Below are 20,519 nucleotides of genomic sequence, written 5' to 3'. Positions count from 1 at the left end.
GCTGCCCGTTCGCTACGCATCGAACAAGAAGGCGTGGATGACGCGTCAGCTGGTCACAGAATGGCTGCAAGCATGGGACGTCGAGCTGGGCAAGCCGGATGTTGCGCTTGCCTTCTTGTGGACAACTGCTCGGCCCACCACACCACCTGCGAGCTCTAAAACGTCGAGCTGAAGTTTATGCCGGCCAACACGACAGCAAAGCTGCAACCGCTTGAACAGGACATCATCAAGTCCTTCATGGTGGGTTACAGGAGGCGACTCCTTGATACGCTGCTGGTCAACCTCCGCATGGGCACCGAGCTGAAGGTTGACCTGCTTGGTGCCATTTAAATGATGATGGGCGCCTGGCGAGACGTGAAGACGGACACTGTGGCCAACTGCTTCCGGAAGACAGGCTTCATGACGGCGGAACTTGCGGAAACCGGTGAAGACTGCGACGACGAGTGCATAGACACATTTCGCGAGTTGTCGTCCCTCTTCCCGGCTGCCGTACCACCCGAAGTGTCTGCGGACGATTTCGTGGAAGCGGACTGCAATGTTCAGCCTGTTGCGAGCCTCGCTGACGAGGACATTGTGGCTGAGGTCGCAGGGACCCAGGATGCCCAGGCCAACAGCTCAAGTGGCGACGAAGATCGTCCGGACGAGGCGGCGACTACACGTGCATACTCCGCCGCTGAAGTGGCAGCAGCGTTCGGCTTGATTCGCCGTTGTTGCGGCGACATGGAGGGAACCGGGCTGTCGCACCTGGACAGCCTCGATAAGATCGAGGCCAGCGTCTTCAACTTCATTTCGAAGACAAAGAAGCAGGCCAAGATAAGAGATTTTTTTTCACGCAAATAAAACATTCTGTTGCATCGTGTGTGCGGAATTAGTTGTCATTCTTGAATGCGCCGATTGTAGGTGATCGTCCGCCACTGGTAAGGTCTCGGGACCTGCATTTTTTTATATCGAATTTTTCATATATCGAACTAATTCGCGATCCCCTTCAAGTTCGATATATCCGTGTTCGACTGTATTCTTATTGCATTCGACGTGGGATGGCGATATTGTTTTGAAGGAGTGGAGTGGTGGCTTATTTCTCTATCGTGTTGCTTGCCACCATTTTGTCGCGGTTTTTTAAATACAGTAGACTCTCAATAAACGAAAATCTCTTAAATGAAATTGCCGCTTAAATGGAACAACTGCCTCTAACATGATTGGTTTTGTGCTTGAATTCTGCACCCCTTTTCATCTCTCAGTAAACGAAACTCCTGTTAAATGACACATAATTTCCTGGTCCCTTCAGCTTTCGTTTAACAGGAGTCTACTGTACATTTCACTCGAATAAATATACATGCGTTCTTCCTGCTGCTCCCAGACATCTTAGCGCGACTCATGGATCATCTTGCCTTTTACGGACACAAAAAGAAGCACAACACAGAGGAAACAAACGTGTGCTTGTGTTTTATGGTGCCAGAAGCTTCAGATTTCAGCATAGCTTTACGTGAAAAGGAAAAAGATGTCTTTCAAATAAGTATGCCAAATGCCAGACGCAAAGATAGCGGTACCATCTCTTTGGAGCGAATGAAACAGGCACAGCTGCGTGACCTACCGGTGAGTCACGGCACACCTGGAAGATATGCTGAGTGGCCCACAAGTGGGTCACTCCGCACCTAAAACGAAACCTCAAAGCGTGCCGCAGCAAAACTTGTTAATAACAAAACTAAAAATAAGAAATAAACTTGGATTACTTCTAAAAAATATGTTCATTGGAATAGATATGTTTTACAGGTGTAAGAAAATGCATGCACCAAAAAAAAAAGTCACAGTTTCGCCGCAAGGGCAAAGCAATGAATGCGATAGCAAGAAATTAATGCTATACGAAGTGAGGCTCGCCAATGGATACTCTCAGTTTGAACAGCGCTCCTGTTGCAAAGGCGGCCGAAGCAGCGAAGGAAACTAGCGTGCTTCAAGTGTCGAGCTGTGACACTTGATAGTTCGCGCTCATCTTCTGTTTGTTCGTTTAGCGGCGTTCCTTGAGCTCGAGTGACTTTCGTACGCTTCGTAACATGAGCGCGGACATCACGGTGAAAGCTTGAAACATTCCTCTTCCCCTCACCGCGAGAAAACTGCGCGAGCAGACAGCGGAAGGGCAAGGTTCTCCCTGCGCAAATACAAGAAGCGAGCGAGCTCGCCGACGACTTTTAAATGCGCCCATCGCGCTCCTAGCACCATCTCGCTGGTAATGAAGAAACGCTTATTATCGCCTGCCATCTCTGAGTCCGTCCAGCGGTAAAGGGTGTGTATATAACGCTCGCCGTTAGCTACGTGGAGGATCTGCGTTTCGTGGTGCAGTGGATAGCGCCACTCGCTGCGGAGCAAGAGGTCCCTGGTTCGATTCCGCGCTTCGGAAGCAATTTTCTGAATTATTTTTCTTTGGGGCTTTTATATATATATACATACTTGTACATATATGGTGCATGACGGCGGCGACGGCAAAATCCAGCCAAGACTGTCCATATAATCGCTATCGCAATAAAAGCTTGGTCCCCATAGCATTGCACGTATAGGGTGGTGGTGTTCATATACCAGCACCGGCCTGCGAACATCTAAAATTGCACTTCTGTTGGCAATAAATGAGCTGGTATAAGTGGCTACCATTTGAGAGATTAAAAACTACATAGACATCAGTTTTTGAAAGTGCAACAAACGGTAGGGGCCTGTGAGACAGAACTAAATTTACAGTGTGTAGATGTTCAAGCAATAGCCGATGTGCCAAATAAACGTTGAAATGGAAACCAAAGGTCAGCGGAACAAGAAAAAAAAATCTACAGCCCCACAGGGTGACAGCACTTGCTTGGCAAAAACGGTTTGAAAGAGTGCAGTGTTTGTCAAGCCTACAGATGGCACTATACATGTATCGCATCAGCCATTTGGGTCAAAGACAGACATCATCAATCATGAAAGGGTTAATACAGTATAACTTCATTACAACAGGCCTTCACAGTGAAGAGGATTTTGGTCTGTTGTAAAGGGAGTATGTAAAATCTAAGTACAGTAAAAGCTCGTTAATTCGGATTTCTAGGGACCGGAAAAAATGTCCGAATTAACCGAATGTCCGAATTATCGAATGGTCGAAATAAACACAATAAATGCACGAGTTTTTTCAACATACCTTTACTTAACAAAGTAATCGCGGATGCTTGTCTGTTTTCGAGCAGAAATTCGCGCGGACACAATTTTTCTGAGCCCTTCAAGGTGCTCAGCAGCTCGCATGATGTATGCAGTGACCGCAAAAGTTTCACCCGTCATCCACGCTTTTCGGTTGGCACGGTAATCCACGGGAAGATTGTTGATGTCCTTAAAGCAGCGTGGCTTTTGAACCTTTCCGATAACGAGAAGCGGCAAGCGCTCTGTTCCCGTCACGTTGGCGGATAAAAGTACAGTCACTCGTTCCTTGCTTCTTGCCGCCGATTGAAGGATCCCATTTCATCACTCTTCATCACTTCTTGTCGGGAGAGCCCGCTATTCAGAGCACGCAAAATTTCTACTTTGGTGGTGAAGTCCTTGGCCTCGTACTTGGGCCGCTTCGCCGGCGTTGCCATCGGCGGAGAGTGCGGTCGCACGAGAAGTCAGCACAAAAGCACCAGTAACGATCAAGCTAAAGGAGCCGTACTGAAACGTTCCTCGATAAATCGGCGATCAACGATGCAGCACACCAACGGGAACAAAGCAACAAAACCCACACGCGAAAAAAAGGCGTTCAACCAGTCTCGATCCAAGCCAAGTCGATAATTGATGTCCATGGCGATGCTGCGTTTGAGCTTCGCTTTTGTTCCGAATTGTTCTTTTTTCGTTTTCGAGCCTCGCCAGCGGCCCGAAAGTCGCCGAATTATCCGATTTGCGGTCAAATCTGTCCGAAATAACGAGCGCCCAGTCTCATAGAGTGATGCGTATATTTACAGGGACCAGATGACGTGTCCGAATTAACCGATTTTCCGAATTAACGAGAGTCGAATTAACGAGCTTTTACTGTACATACTGTTACAACAGACTTACGTAAATGCTGAATGGGTCTGTTATAACCGGAGAGAATTAAGAGTCAAAAACGCGGTCAAAGAATGGAAGCTACATAGAAGTGCTGTAAAAGATTTGTTGCGCCTGCCAAGGTGGCAAGAATAAATTTGGAAATCGTAAAAAAAACACAATAAAAACAGAACAGCGTTTTTCAAGGAATTATAGCTCCGCAACGGGGCAACTGGGCGCCACCATTCTGGGCTCTTCGGAAAGAGCATTTCTCTGTATTCAAATTCCCGCTTCAGCTAGCTCCTCCATTCAGAAATAAGTCTACAAAAAGCAAATGTTTGACGTTCGTTTGGAGGCCTCTGATTGGCTGCTTCTGCCATGTTGCTCCAGCACGTCTCGAGACCGATGCTCGCTTCGGGAGAGCGTCGTCTGCTGCTTGTGCGTCGCAAGGTCACGGCTATTGAAAATTGCGTTACTTAGTGAGCCGTTCGCATTCGTTCTAAGTTCACGGGTCAACGATCATTTAGAATATAATTACGCTTTACTTTGGCAGCATCAAGCGGCAGCTGAATCGTCAGATTACGATATCGCGCCACATTCGTCACGAACATCGCAGTCACGCGTCTCGGATTCGTCGCACCCGCGGTGCTTATCAGCACTTTCTTCTTATCTCATGACGAAGACCATACGGGGACAACTTTGTACTCACGATCGAGCATGACGTGCTTTGAAACATTGCGCACCATGGCCACGCACATCGCAATCGAGCTTTCTGCTCGAAGTCGTGGCTAGGCCTAACTACGCTCACGGCGCCCATGTACAGGACGAATCCGAACTTTGTAGGCAAGAACAACGAAGAAGCCGCAATGTGCTCCGTCACAAGCAACGAATCACATCGCCCGCTGGCTCCTCGGAACAATGGATGGGCATTTACGCTTCGGCAGCGTACCCCCCTGCCGAGCTCACCGTGCAGTGACCGCTCGGAGCAGAGGTGGCAGCGGCTAGCAATTTCGCGCGTCGGCACCCCAAAATGCAAGACCAAGCATGCTGCGCGCCGATTTTTTGTTGCCGTGGCTAGGCATAACTGATCATTGACAAACCGGAGATCGGCGGCCTTTGTTCTTAAATCGGTACATTGATATCAAGCACGCTGGTCCCGCCCCGAAAGTATGCCAAGCAATGTTTGAAGCTGGAAGTTATTGAATTTGAAATGTCCGTGGTAGAAAAGTCCGCTGTAAAGCGGTCCTGACCACCTTGCTGGCCTCATATTTTAGTCAATTATATCCGAATGTCCGTTGTACCAGAATCCGTTGTAAACGAAGCTCAATCAATGGAACAGATAGGGAGGTTCGCATAACGCCGCAAATTGGTCTGTAGTATCCAAATGTCTGTTGTAAGCAGATCCGTTGTAATGAGGTTACACTGTAAATGTATATATAGCTACGCATTACAGAGTAAACCAGATGAGGGTGCAAGATTTACCTCTTCAGCTGGATGGTAAGGTGGTGGTTCAGGTGGCAGACTGCAGGTCGCTGTGGGTGGCAAGAGGTGGTCAAATGAGTCTCCTGTCCTCGCACTCTGGCCTCCTACAGAAGTGTGGTATGTACTGGGAGTCTCAGCACCACTTCAGCTCATCACATAGGGTACACCTAATGTGCCCACAAACACACACCTTTTCATGAGTCCAAAGTAAGAATTAGAAGTGAATTACAGTTGGTATCACATAGCATTGCTAATGGAATTTGAACACATACACACAATAACAGTAAACACATTACCTGCACAATATGGAAATTTGCTTGCACTTAATTCAGTTAATCGCTGCTACTTATTGTAATTGCTCAGTTCTAAATACTACTTTTGTTTCAGGAAAAGCTTACTGAAAAAGTACATGCACGTTAGATTCAAATGGAAAACAATAGCTACAACAGTGCCAAGTTATTGCCGTCATTGGTATTAAACATTTCTGTAATATAACCAACATGTTCATCTGAAAGTGTAAAGCGGTGCGAAAGGAAGAAACATGACAGTACATAATTACGAAATTTATAGCGCGGAACTTCTACACAGGGGACAAAGGAACACGACGAGCACAAGCGCTAACTTCCAACTAACGTTTAATATCTGCGCTCGCAAATATATACAGTGAAAGAAAGAAAATAAAAGAAGAAACAGCTACAGCCACTCATCTGATTAGCACCACACGTGTTCGTTGCATTGCACTTTTACCAGCTGCCATCAAGATATCCCATTTCTCTTTGGGATAAGAGAAGGGATGGTGCGCTGACACACTCGTAATCACCGCAGTTCATTGCTGCGGCTTCTATTATTTCGCGCGTGCACCGGTCCTTGTCTCTAAACAACACTGCCGTATTGTCATAGTACGGTATGCACCCACACTCCTGGCAATGTTGCCCCAGGTGCCCTTGTCTTCCTTTTGCCACGTTGCCGCTGTGCTCCCTTAAACGGTTGTTGAGGCATCTTTCCGTCTGCCCGACGTATGTTCTGCCACACGACAGCGGTATCCTGTACACAACACCTTCGGCGCAGGCGACGTATCTGTTCTTGTGCTGTGTATTGCATTTCCTTTTTTCCCTTTTTACTGGTGAAGTCAGGTTGCATAAGTTCGTCAATTTCTGGGGGGCTGACATGACGACCCTGACGCCTGCATTTTCGCCAATCTTCTTGAGACGGTGTGACGTTGAGTGCAGATATGGAATTACAGCCACCTTCCTTTGATCTCGTTCCTCGTTTTTGTCTGTTTGATCCCGCTGACACGCCTTCTTCGTCTTGCGCAGAAGAACCTCAGCTACAGCTACGGTCAAGTGCTCTGGGTAGCCTGCTGCAGCCAAGCGCTGTATCTGACAGCCAAAGCTTTCACTGATACGGTGCATATCTGCGAGCGCAGATATTAAACGTTAGTTGGAAGTTAGCGCTTGTGCTCGTCGTGTTCCTTTGTCCCCTGTGTAGAAGTTCCGCGCTATAAATTTCGTAATTATGGATTACCAACTAGCCCGAAGCAACGCCTTGATGACAGTACAGCCGACCTTTTGTTCATGTTTGATTTTACATCATTTAGGACGACCCGATGAACACATTAACATGATTCTTTTTATCGAATCACAGCCCTTAAGGAGGGACGCAGGGATCAAATCGCGAAAATAGCCAAAAAAATCAATTTTTCGAAAACACTCATTTTGGCATCTCTTGTCTCTTCTTTACGCAGTATCCAAACGATTATGCTGAGAACGCACTCTAAGTGCCAGAAAAAAATAATTTTTAAATGAGGTCGGTGAAAAGAAGCCCAAAATCACGCTAAAACGGCACAATTCACGGCGTCGTATCTCGTCTTTCCTGCCACTGAGCGCCACCATATTGGCGTCGTTTGAAAGCTCAACGTTCTGCCTTTCTCGCTTACCATCACCACTTAAAAAAAGCGCAAACAACAAAAAAATCGGAGGGTGTTCTCACGAACCTTGCAATGTACGCAGCGCTTCTATTGGCGGAGCGCGCGACACCGTTGAGATATGCTTTTCTATTGATTGTTGCCACGGCGACGGCCGCTGTGTTTACGAGCGGAGTGCTTGCTGCATGATCATTGCGCAGCCGTAAGCACATGAATCGCCGCAGTTCAAAAGGTGACGCGTGTGCGGGAGGCAAAGTGCAAGCCTCTTTAGTTTTGTACGGAGGAAAACGGGGAAGGGTATCGCATGGATCGGGCGAGCCAGTGATTAGATTAGGGCGTTCCGACTGGGTTGTTGGCACGTCGTGTCATCCCTTGCCGGGGCGGTAATAAAGCGACATAGATGTAAACCATAGCACTTTATCATCAAAACACTTACTACCTATCAGATGAAGTGCGAGTACCGCTTTACCAGCTTTACTTCGCAGACGATCTGCCGATGCTTGCTCTCGCGCCAAGCCGCGCCGCTGAGACCTGAGCTTCGTGCACGTGCGTTCCTGGTCCCATTTCGATAAAACTAGGCTTGTGCGAATATTCGAGCACTTCGAATATTCGAACGATTATTACAGTATTCGAATTCGCTTCGAAACGAATTTAAATTCCAGAAAATTTCTAAGTATTCGAAATGAACGCATAGACATATATAAACCGCATATAATCCCCTGTAAAGGTGGTTTCACTGCAGTGAAGCTGTGCTATACGGTGAATACACCTTTCCAGGAGAAATTTGCACTGCCGCGAAGCTTCACTTCAAGGCTAAATGAACATACAGTAAAACCTCGTTAATTCAAAGTGACTGAGACTGAAAAATCTAATTAGGCGGGTTTTTGAATTAACCAAACATACAAAAAGCGGGATGCAAGGAACTTTGAATTACTGGAAGTAATCAGAGGTGGTCGTTCGCTGTACCTGCTAGTTTGCAGCTACAAGGGTTATGTTTTCCAGCAATACCTGATCCCAATTTTGCCGCTAAACCGGGGAAACGGCGGGCTTCACTGCTGCCAGCGCAAAAAAAAAAAAAAAGAAGAAAAGAAGGAGGAAAGAAACGGTCTCGTGGTCAACTGAAATGCGTGCCTGCGGAAAAGACTGCATGTCACACAGTGCATGTCACAGTGACATGTCACAGACTGCATGTCACACAGTGGTGACACGCGGGCAGCATGTCCCCTGCTCCTCGCAGCGTCAGCGCGTCATGATGCAACCATTCGCCCATTCTTTCTGGTAAAATAAAGAATTTAATAATGACCAGTGTGACGGAATTCGCGATGTGTTCTAGGTGGAAAAGATGATCACCGAAGTTTTTGAACTGAGTTTTCGAAGTAGGCGTTGCAGGCAAGTACTCCGCCAGCAGTGCAAGTGCGCAAATTGCCGGAACAACCGCCAATCGGAGGTTCGCATACATCACGAATTCCGTCAGACCACCCTTTATTAATTTCTCTATTTTCCCAGAAAGAATGGGTAAATCATGACGCACTGACGTTGAGAGAAGCATGCATCATGCTGCCCACATGTCACCGCTGTGTTGCAGTGAAGCACGTCTTTTCCGCAGGCGCACATTTCAGCTGACCACGAGACCGCTTTTTGTTTTGTTTTTTTTTCTTGCGCTGGCAGCAGCGAGGCTGGGGTGCTCAACTTGTCACTCATTAGTATCGCTACATTGCATTGCCTTGTGGCTCCTAAGGGCCATCGTTTCTGCGGATTTGCGGCTAAATCGGGATCTGGAATTGGCACATGGCACCCAAAGTTTTCGAATTAACCGGGCTGGGGCACTGACCGCCGCTTCAAATTATCCACTCAAATTTACATTACAAAATACGGGGCCGCAGAAATCCTTCTAATTATGCGGGATTTCGAAATAACCGAGTTCGAATTAATGAGGTTTTACTGTATTACCCTCACATCGATTAATCATTTTTTAAGTTCAAAAGCTGTGTTATACCGGCTTATATGCTCTAAGTATAGGAAATTTTAAAACGTAACGTACGTTACATGCTATCACTTGCATTCTACCGAAAGTCAAATCCTGCTACTACTCAAAGTTGCTTCCACTTCCCTTTGAACCAAAAAGAATGACATATGCATATGCTTTGTTTCAACTTTCAAAATATTGCGCTGGTTAGTTGCGTCCTGACAGATATGCTCATTTTTCTTTATTATATGTAATATAAACTATTCGAATTCGCTTCGACATTCGCTTCGACCAAATCACTATTCGCTTCGAATTCGCTTCGGACCTAAAATTTACTATTCGCACAAGCCTAGATAAAACGGGTGTCTAATGCCCCCCTAGCGGAAGAGCCTTCTCGTTTCACTTAGAAAAGTTAATAATGTGAGAAAATGCGTCTGCGGTATAGTTCGGTGCGAAGTCGCCGTCAGTTCCGGACTGCCAACAAGGTGTCGGCTCTGCGGCGCGGGTGCGGTTTATCGTACAAGGAAATGAATCTTTAGGCCCGTAAGTAGTTGACAGGGGTGATTGCAAAACTTCACCAAAATAATACACCACTATTTAGGCCGCCTGGCAACATGTTCCGTGGTCGCAAAAGTAGCGATACATTCCAACATGTCCAAATGTTTACAGGCAGCCTCATGCACTAGCGTTCCAGGGGGCTGCACAAAAGCGTCTGTGGTAAATGATAGAGGGTAATTAATGTCCTAAATCAGGCCAAATTAAGAAGTAGAGGCCCAAAAGATTGCCTTCTGGCAAGGACACCAATTATTACTGTCCTGGCTCACTTTAGCACAGGGTCAACTGCAACCAAAACTTTGTTCATTTTCTCAAAAGAGTGTTTTGTGCTTGCCACTTCGTTTGTGGAAAGGATTGCACAACTATGGCTAGACCGATTTTTATGCTGTTTGTTTTATTGTAATCCATAAACTGTGCTATACTTCAACACACTCTTGGAATTATTGTTTAGGCTTTTATTATTTTCTTATTTCATAATTACTGCATGGCACGATTAGCCGAGACAAAGGCATTTGCATGTAATGTTCCGCAGAAAATTATTAGGGCCGTAAAAAATAATCTATAAGTGTCATTAAGTACAAACGCTATGTGAGCTAGGATACAAAGTAGTTTCAGCCTCCTAGCATGTTTCGTCACTGTGCCAGGCTTTCCACAAGCAAGGAACTTGTGAATTTTTATAAAATAAAAACTAGTTAAGATATCTTTATGAAAATTTGAATTTGCCTTTTAAATATGATTTCTAGTGTTTGTGACAAATTTCATTAACCTAGACCAAGAAACTAAAAAGTTACGAACGATCCCCACGTCCCCCTTAAGGCATTACAAAGGCATTACTTAATCTTTATTCATAATCAACACCTAGAGTCAGCTGAAAATAAACGTTGCAAAAACTCACGCTGAGCCACCTCACGAAGAGAGATTCCACGGCGGAATGGGATGATGTACCGATGGGTACGGCTCCCAAACGGGCGATCATGCAGCCCTTGTCCCGAGTCGGGCTTCTGGCGTCGTTTCCTGAAGAGGAGATGCCATGCACAACTTTGAGCATTAAGGATGCGCCGACAAAGGAACCCAAAAATTGTGCACAAAGGTAACTTGCAATAGCTGCTCATTTTAGAGCAGGGGACTTGTTTTCATCAGGGCTTTCCTTAGCAGCATATTTAATGCACACCTAGCCCACTCTCCCCCATCCTAGCGAGAAAAGAGAAGGTGTTGTAGACAGCATTATCGCACTGTTCGTGTGTGCATGCACATCATGCCTTGATCCCTCCACCCTTTCCTTTTTGAGTATGTAAGCTCTGAAACAGAACCAATGAGCGCTTTCTGTTACTGAAAATACATTGTTCAGTGTTTTCAATCATGTTATGACTGCTCTCTCTTTTGTTTTGCCTTTTTTTTTTGTGTAATGCATAAACAAGCTGTTGGTTTTACAGATGCCGAGATCGATTCTCTAGATGGTTTATTTTTAGTTGTTTCATCCTCACTAAGTTTTCCGTGTCTTTGTTGGTCACATCTTTGTCTAATGACGTATGTTTACTTACCACCAGGTTCAGGTAGTCAATTTTACACCCTGCGCATGTTTGGTTTTGTTATTTGAAAGCCAGGTTATCGAAGTGTAATTCACTTTGGTTAGTCTTGTCATCGCTCGATTAGTTTGCATTGCCTAACATGGGTGCACGTAAGCACTAGCATTTCGTCCTGCTTGTAGACATGTCATCATTAAGGCGAAAATTAGATGCCTCATCAAATGTTGGTGTCAGCGTCAACTTGAGTGATGCAAAAAATCATCACGAGATGATGTCACCATACAGTGCAGGGCACTATCGAAGATACATGTATCTTCGATACTATCTTAGATACTCTTTGGGTATCTTGTATCTGTATCGCGATACTTCTCGCAAAACATGTATCTGTATCTGTATTTCCGATACTTTGAAGAATGTATCATGTATCTTAAGATACAAGATACTGTGATCGCCCCACCACCGTACGAAGCAATAAACGTTGGCTGAACTTCGCTTCTCAAGCTGATACTGCTGCCACTAAGTCACCAGAATAAAACTATAGGCAGTGACATTATTTGATATTTCCGCAAGAGTTTTCCAGCGAGGATAGGCGATAAGCTCTGAGCATCCCTGTATATTGGCTGAGCCGAGTTACGAGGTGGCACTCGTGACGTCTCGACAGACGAGCGCACGAACATCTGCGCCAGTCGAATTTTTGTTTAATCGTTTTTTTTTTTTAGTTTTGTCAGTGCCATGACCACTTGGCACTTAGCCACTCTCCTGTACCGCGTACTGCAATGCGTACAGCGCCTTTCGCACACATGCTGATGACGCTGTATAGTCATTATCAAAGTTCCTCTTGTGTGATGCTTCGTTACGAAGTCTGAAGAATGCAAGAATGGCGGGTTGCTTTGCATCTCATATGGCTTTCGCACATCGGCGATTTGAAAGATCTCGTGGATGTAAGTTTGCATTACATGCGATGAGATTGACTAATATGCAAATAAGATTCAAACAGCTATAGTACCAACGGTACCGGTGCTGTATTTAACAAAACAAGCATTTACCTAACAGACGTTATCTTGGCGTACATTTTTTTTCTTTTATTCAAAGAGTTTTTAAAATCATATTGATTTTTAGCAGAAGTTATTTCTTAGCTATCCATTCCATACATTACCTATCACTCTATTTTTTTTTCTGCCGGTCTGCTTACTGCTACATGCCTTTAACGTGCTGCCAAGGTAAGCTCTCTGCTTTATTCACAGTTTTGACTGCCTGCGTCATTTCTGCTACTGTTTACATATTTATATTTCACTTGAATTTACTGCTATGTAATGGTGATGTTGAGAACAAATATATAACAATCTGGGCGCGCCTTGAGTATACAGTAACAATAATTCTGCTCACTGCTAAATAAAAGAGCAAAATTGAGTTGGGATTACAATAACGTAAATTACTAGGCGCCATCTTAAGTACGTTCGCAAAGGTATTCGAGAAACACTGTTATACCAAATGCTCAGTTTTTCTCATGAGCGTCCCAAAGAGTCGTTTTACGCCATTATTCATAGGCACTGAATTTAATTGTCGTAGCTATGAGGGGGTTACCCGCCACGGTTGTCTAGTAATTAAGGTGCTTGACTGCTGGCCCGAAGGTCGCGGTAGCCGGATTTCAATGGAGGGAAAATGGTAAAGACCCGTGTGCTTATATGTAGGTTTTAGAATCCCAGGTGGCCAAAATTTCCGGAGCCCTCCATACACGTCTTTCATAATCATATTGCGGTTTTTCGACGTAAAACGCAACAATTATTATTAGCTCTTGGTGGTGCTTCGTGTATAGTGTTTCCATACTTATTCACTGTGTTTGATACGGAACCGCTTTTCTATTTTACTTAGATATATTTGTTTTCGTTGTTTAGGCTTCCCTGAATTGTTTTACTGTTCCTAATCACCAGGTAATCGGATCTAGTATAAGTGGCAATAGTGTGAATAGCGGCGGTGTCCTGCAGCACTTTGTACAAGACAATACGTCTGAAACGTTTCTGGGCTGCACATGTTCTTGGCGACGTACACCTGTCCGGTGATCCGTTACTGCGAAAACCGTAATATGTTTACCGGCAAGGTAGAACTCCACATCGGTATTTGCGCCATCGTGCGAAGGCTTCTTATTGAAGTTCATGTGGTTAGTTGACAACCCGTTTACTGGTCAACAAGCGGAGCAGCGACTCCCATGAATTAGTACAAAAGCTACAAGCAAGAAGCGCTGTCAGCGAAATGTATAAAGAGCAGTCACGTTAAGCAGCTAACACAACGCCAACAAGTTGTTTCTGAATGAAGCAGATATACCTTGAGCAAAAAGTACAAAACTTTTGAGATACTAACAGAGTTTTCGTTCAAGTGAAATACAATTGCTCGCAGTTAATAAATTTGCAAGTGAACACTGATGTGCATAGGCGTTTAATGCTGCATTATATAGATATGTACAGTAGACTCTCATTAAACGGAACCTGAAGGGACCAGGAAAATATGTTCCATTTAACAGGAGTTCCGTTTACCAAGAGATGAACAGAGGTGCAGAATACAAGTTCAAAACCAATCATATCAGGGGCAGTTGTTCCATTTAAGCAGCAGTTCCGTTTACTGAGAGTCTACTGTAATAACAAATTTGAGAATGTATCGAAGTATCTTAAGATACAATAGGAATGTATCGTATCGGATACAATTAGTGTTGCAGTATCTTGTATCTGTATTTCAAATACTTCTTGCCTGAGTATCTTGTATCGTATCGCGATACAATTTCAAAGTATCTTTGCCCAGCCCTGTCACCATATAACAAGACAGATCACCAAAATTTGTGACGTCACTATGACATCACTGCTTGGTCAAAGGTGGGCCGATCCCGGAGGCAGCACAAAGCAGGTGCAGAAAGCTTCTGGAAGGGGGCGGGGGAGGATCAATACGTCGACTGAGAAGACAGCTCTTGCCTTCGAGTCATTTTAGGCGAATGCATAAAAAGCCCTGAGAGTTTTCTTTTTGTCTACAGCATCGCTGTTTGTTTTCTTGTTATCCTTATCAATATTCTAGTGCCAGGTGCCAGGTATTGAGCATAACAAGGCTTGCTGAAGTGCAAATGAACTCAGTTGTAAGTTGGCGCTCATGTGTGTCTCCGTCTTCATCTAAGTCACACTGCATTTGTCCGAGTCCTTGACAGTATTGAACTGCTCAGCCAAGCCTCTGTCGGCAAGCAGCAAGAGGCTAGCCCAGGAGACTACCATCTTGAGGCTATGAATACAGTCCTTTAGGAGTTGTTCAGAGATGTCTTTGGCACGGCACTTGCCCATATTAGCAGGCTCCCAGTACGGCCTGAACTCAATGAAGGATCAGCGCCGAAGTTTTGCAAGGCTCAAATCTTACTCTTGACTTACGTGACTCGGTATCTAAAGAGATCCATAGACTGCTAACTTTTAAAGAGTACTGTTACCTGTAAAGCATGTAGTCCTTCATGCCAATGTTGAAGATGGGTGCCAAGATCAGAATATATGGCGATTTTAAGGTAACCTAATCGAGCTCTCGGTTATCTTGTAGGTGATCACGGTCACCCAGGATGTCGATGAGAAGGCAAGTGATCTCTATCAGCGAGAAGAACATGTCATTGCTTGTCTGACAAAATTGCAAAGCTCACTATCCATGATCCTTAACTTGAAAGAAGCTATTCTGGACTCTGAGAAGAATAGAATTTCCCAGACAAAACAAATTGGAACTAACAGGTTTATTTACCACAAATGAAAGCTCTTTTCGGAAAGGGCACTGCTGCAACAAGCATTAAGCAGCCAATCAATACTTTTTGGTGCTGCTCACAGTTACCCGCTGCGCTGATATCAGTTCTACAAAACTATGTGGACGTTCTGTGATGAGACCGACTTACAAAACCTTTGTTGAACGAATGCATAACAGCAACCGAAACTCGCGACGCCATAAAGCATCTTGTTTAATTCTGAATTCAGAATAGACCATTTTCAAGCAATCCCAGAACCCCCCGCGGGCGCGCGAAGCACTATGGGAAAAGTGTGTACGGCGAGCCCGCCGGCTGTTCCATCGCTCGCTGCTCGTTGGCGCCGTGGGAGCACCAAACGAAAAAAACGCGTCGCTGATGGCTGACTATTATTAAATCCTAAATACTACACGTCTGAACGCACCTGCATGTATCTCTACGCATGAAATGCGGAAGGAATGATGCAGTCAGTGTAGGTGTTACCGAGTGGATGTATACCGGATGTAGCAGTTAAGCGGCATGCGAGTTATCACGTGCCGATACATGCAGTCAAAACGTGCTATTGTGAGCAATGCGAGCTGGAACACCGAATTCGTATTTATTCAATGATTACTTGTTCACAAGCCGCTATGGCATTTAATGCCATAGCGGCTTGTGACCGGTTTTAACCAAACTGTAGAGGTGTTACGGTGTTCAGGTATAAGATGATTATTTGATTTTAATTGACAAGTCACGTGATGCACAAAGAAGTGAGCACATTCTAAACGTGTTTAAAGAAAAAGGAAAAGGGATGGGACTAGAATTCACTTGCGAGATGCCTTACTCTGATAAGTGGCAGTTTCTTGATTCATGCCTTTAAGTTTCACTGCGGATCATGTCTGCGGGCGGTATAGTCCGCGTTCAGCGAAATTGGTGTTTAATTTCGCGTCGTCGCATTAGAATATTGTTAAACGAGGAATCGTGATGTCATGGTTACGCACGGCATTGGAAAAAAAAAACTTGCGCACATAAGATGAGCAATAGTTTCCAGCTGCAAAGTGATCGCCTTAAAGAGGCCGGATATCCTGCGTATCATGGCATCGGTTCGCGAAAATCGGTTCTCATGGCAAAGAAAGATTAATACGGACGTCCTCCATCCGTGAATAATGAAGAAACTAGAAATATTGCAGTTATTCCACATATTTATAAGAAGTCGCATGGCCTGAAGAATTTAGGGAAGCGATGTGGGGGTGAAGGTTGTGTTTGCCGCCCCAAATAAGCATAGTCGCATTAATGTCGCCAGGGTTCTGCAGGCGGCAAAGAAAAATACGGTCAGAGGCATGCCAATTGTTTTGTCAATTGTGTAGGAGTTCACCACAAATTTCTCTTTCTTGTGTCCACATGTACATTGGCCAGACTGGTCGATGTATTAACATGCGCCTCAGCGAGCGTCGAAATTCATTTAATTGAGCCGTGTCATCTTACATCGCTATGTCAGTCATGCAAATGTAATCCCATCTTCGAAAGCACAGTAATTTTGTACCATCAACCTAATCAGACAACGCGAGAAACTTTGGAGGCATATCACGTCACAAATAACACGACACGATGTGTGAGTCGACCTTCTCAGTCATTAAAACACAAGGAATTCAACTTTATTAATCGACCGTGAACACGCGCCTTTGTTCTTTGACTATTTGTGCCTCATTATGACATGCGCAATGCACCCCCATTTTTGTACATATGCTTTTTTAAAATAAACTTTCAGTTGTGGGTGAGTGCTAGATGGTTTGTGCGTTTTCTTCCTTGTACTGCTTTTTTCTTTCTTTGTTCTAAGTATTATTCCAACTTGTAGTTATAGTACCAACAAAGGTTAGTAGGCAGTTATCGTTCTTTACATATTTCCCCAAATGCCGACTACACAATGTCGATAGACGTTGATTCCAATTAAATGTATCTGCGAATCATACACCGCTCCTGCACTTCACAGGCAACCGAGTTGTTTTTTTTTTCATTTATGCCGTAAGGCGCACCGGCGCAAAAAAAAAAAATAAGTAAAAGGTGCCGCTTCTGAGCCGCTCAGCTGGTCCAACAGTGGGACAGATGGAAATCGTCGAGAGGCCGTCGCAGCTAAACACTGAAGTTCGTGATTGAATTGCGCAGTCACATGTTGCACCTTGCCAAATCCACTGCGTCTAAGATGTCCTGGCACGGCGCAAGCGCAAAGCGACAGCGCGAGACCCGCGCGCTCGTCGCGGCGGCTGCTGCGGCATACACACTTTTCCCATGAGCGCTTGCGCGTCCGTTGGTGGCGCTCGTATGCTTGAAAATGGTCTATTCCAGTTTTTGACTGCGATAAAGTCAATTTTTGAAAGCAGCATTTGCCAGGAGCTAATACTAAAAGCTTGGGTCCTTAAAGTTCCCTGATGCATACTACCGTCTACTGGTTAGCACATTATACACAAGCCTGCAGTTCATGCGCTAAATAGCACGAAATGTCACTATAGACTGCTTCCAGGGGTATACGTGATCACCCGTTCCCTTCGTGAAGCTTTTGAGAATTACATTTGTTGTCACCGAGAGAAAGCAACAGCTGGTAACAGAAAATGAACTATGCCAGGTGATTCACCATTTCAGAGCTTAAATCAATTAAATAGCAGTGGTACGAAAAACGAAAAAAAAAAAAAACTGTTGCACATGCGGCGCACTTCCTGCAACACTGGCCAATGTGCGTGAACAGGCACTGTTGTTCAATTCTAAGGTCGTAGTGTCGGCTCTCAGCTTGAGCCAATGTGGTAGGCGTGAAAAATGTGGCCTGTTATCAGTTGCTTGAGCTCGTCTTTGTATATTTGTCGACAGAGTGTTGTAGCCTCCATATCTGGCTCCTCAGCTCTGTTTCTTTTCTCTTCCATTTGGCCTTTTCAGTAGTGAGGAAAGTAGAAGCCAAATGGCTGTCGACCTGGACACTTTTGTCGCATGGAGCAGCCTGCTCGGCGTTATGCATTTGTTCATTGTGACACTGTACATGATGATTGTCGCTTGTTTCGCCAGTAGCGCATGTGGTGTCAATGGGCTCCGATTCTTCAGCCGCGGGACCGAATGTCAGCGTTGCACATGACGGCGATTGCGAGGCAGCGTTGCTACTGGTATATTTAATCGTTGACTGTTCGGACTCAGCACGGTCACGTTTAGTGATACTTGGCATGCTTGGTTCAGTTGTTACCATGGGCTGCAAACGTGATGGGTAGTCTGCAAAGACCAACGCTACTGCATCCGTCTTGAGCCGCCACTTTTTATATTCCATGAAATCTTGGGGTCGTAAATGACGGCTGCATATACTAGTGTAGCTTGAAGATGTATTAGGAGACTAATTATCCCGCTGAATTACTGCAAGCCACCTCTCCCGAACACCAGCGGCAGCTGGAATTTCATGGAACGACAGCTGAACAGTGTATTAAAGGGACTGTTTACCGCTGGGAAAAACTTTTCTCATTGTGGTGAAAATGAGAAGATCGTTCGTCACATCGGCGGCAACGAGCATGATTTTGCCCCATAAAAAAGGGATTATATTTTTAATTTGATGTTGAAAATCGTGAAAGAATGACCGCTAGCGTCACTCAACAGCGATGTGGTCAATCTACTGGTAGGACAAGAAATCCTCGCAGGTAGATTCATTTTGCATAAAAACAAACATGTATAACTTGAAATTGTATTTTACACACTTGAGGCAGCTTTCAGTTGTTTCAGAGAGTAATTTATTGCTGTTTTTTTCCTCACGCATCCAAAAAGGTGCCCGGTGGCATAGAGTTTCCTACAATACTTACTAGAGGGAACTCTGGCGCTAGTGTCTATGGGAGCTGCAATGCACGACGCTTCAGCCAGCATGGGAATGATGGGTAGTACACAAATTCGTACCTGCCAACCTAGCGGCATGAAAATTCGGGAGACCACAACGGAAGGGGGGGGGGGTAGTTTTTTTTTTTTTTTGCATATCGGAAATACAGTGAAACCTCGGTGATACGAATCTCACGGGACCACCAAAAATATTCGTATCATCCGAAATTCGTATCACCAGAAAGCATGGAAAATTAACACACGACAAAAGAAAGCTGGCGTACATTTTCATTTATTGTTTGTCAGGGCTGCGGCAACGTCAGGAAAAATCCTGAATGATTGTCAGTTAAGTTTTTAGATGTTGGCAATCATACCAGCAATCGTAAATATACGGCCCGTACGCGCTCATTTAATTAATGAACCAGGCGCGTTGTGACCCGTGACACTCGGAGGCCGTGACACGTCTCTGAAGGTTTATTCTGACCGTAAGAAGTGTTCTTCTTACACCGCGATTCTGACGATTTGGCGGTGCGGTGCGGCGCACATGCCCACGCTTGCGTTCTCGCGCTCGCACGTGCTTGGCGCATCTTCCGCGACAGCGCGGACAGCACCTCTTCGTACCTGGGTGGTAGCGAACGTTCGTATCAAACGTCGCTCGGTGAAAGTCGGTTCGCAACAAACGTACTCTATTACATTGCAGGCCAATGGGCCTTGGCCGGGACCATCGAAAAATTCGTATCACCCCGAAATTCGTATGAGATGCGATCGTATAACCGAGGTTTCACTGTACTGAGACGGGAGACTGACATCAGACAGCGGTAAGGATGTTTATTTTGAGCTGCTTTGTTCTTTCATCATCATGAAAAACCCTACTTCTTGTTTTTGTAGTGGAGGGAACCAGCTTCTTTACTTGTGGGGGGCCTGGTTCCCATTTTCCGACAAAACGGTCCTGCGAGATCACTAACGCTTAGCGGCAAGTTGTGTTCCACAAGAAATCCCGTGAATAGGCATTCTGCGCGGATCGCAGTCTTCGCAGCTCTTTTGGAAGAAACTTCCGATGTTGCCCTGCCCTTCCTCAGCACGAACGTAGTTCTGATGCTTCTGTGAAGTGATGTGCACCTTTATGTCGGCCTTGCCGCCGTGCGAAACGCCTACATCACAGGCGCACGTGGTACAGAATCTGTACTTGTCACCTTTCCGCGAGGACACAAAGCACGGAAACTCGGCTGTGTATGAGTCCAGAAACACAGGCAAGTACTTCTTATTTGCTTTTGACACCGCCATCTACCTCCCAACTGAACTCGGGGAAACATGCAACCCCCACAACCACATAACAGACACAATTGGCGCCTAGGCAGGCGGCAAAGGCCTAGCGTACAAATTGTGCTTGAACTTCCTTCAAACCCGGTCATGCTTCAAACAACGCCTCCTCTAGAAAGATGCCTGCCTGCCGCGCTCATGAAATATCTGTTTACAGTGGTGGTAGCTATAGGGATCCTT

At 45.3% G+C, this 20,519-nt stretch overlaps 1 protein-coding gene across 2 annotated transcripts in view; it reads right to left on the bottom strand.

Moving 5' to 3' along the window:
- The window catches only part of LOC119373762 (uncharacterized), a 143,599-nt gene that overhangs the window by 43,349 nt on the left and 79,731 nt on the right, over positions 1-20,519 (bottom strand). The window contains exons 7-8 of one of the 2 annotated variants that reach the window (XM_037643825.2): positions 10,828-10,946; positions 5,488-5,591 (exon numbers count right to left, since the gene is read on the bottom strand). In XM_037643825.2, coding sequence (XP_037499753.1) covers positions 5,488-5,591; positions 10,828-10,946 — 223 coding nt within the window. The remainder of the gene's footprint in view (positions 1-5,487; positions 5,592-10,827; positions 10,947-20,519) is intronic. The other variant, XM_037643826.2, reaches the window with a different exon arrangement.

Source organism: Rhipicephalus sanguineus, chromosome 11, assembly GCF_013339695.2.
Source record: "Rhipicephalus sanguineus isolate Rsan-2018 chromosome 11, BIME_Rsan_1.4, whole genome shotgun sequence".
Lineage (NCBI taxonomy): Eukaryota > Metazoa > Arthropoda > Arachnida > Ixodida > Ixodidae > Rhipicephalus > Rhipicephalus sanguineus.
The sequence above is the reverse complement of the archived record's forward strand: the minus strand, read 5'-3'. Positions and strand labels throughout refer to the sequence as shown.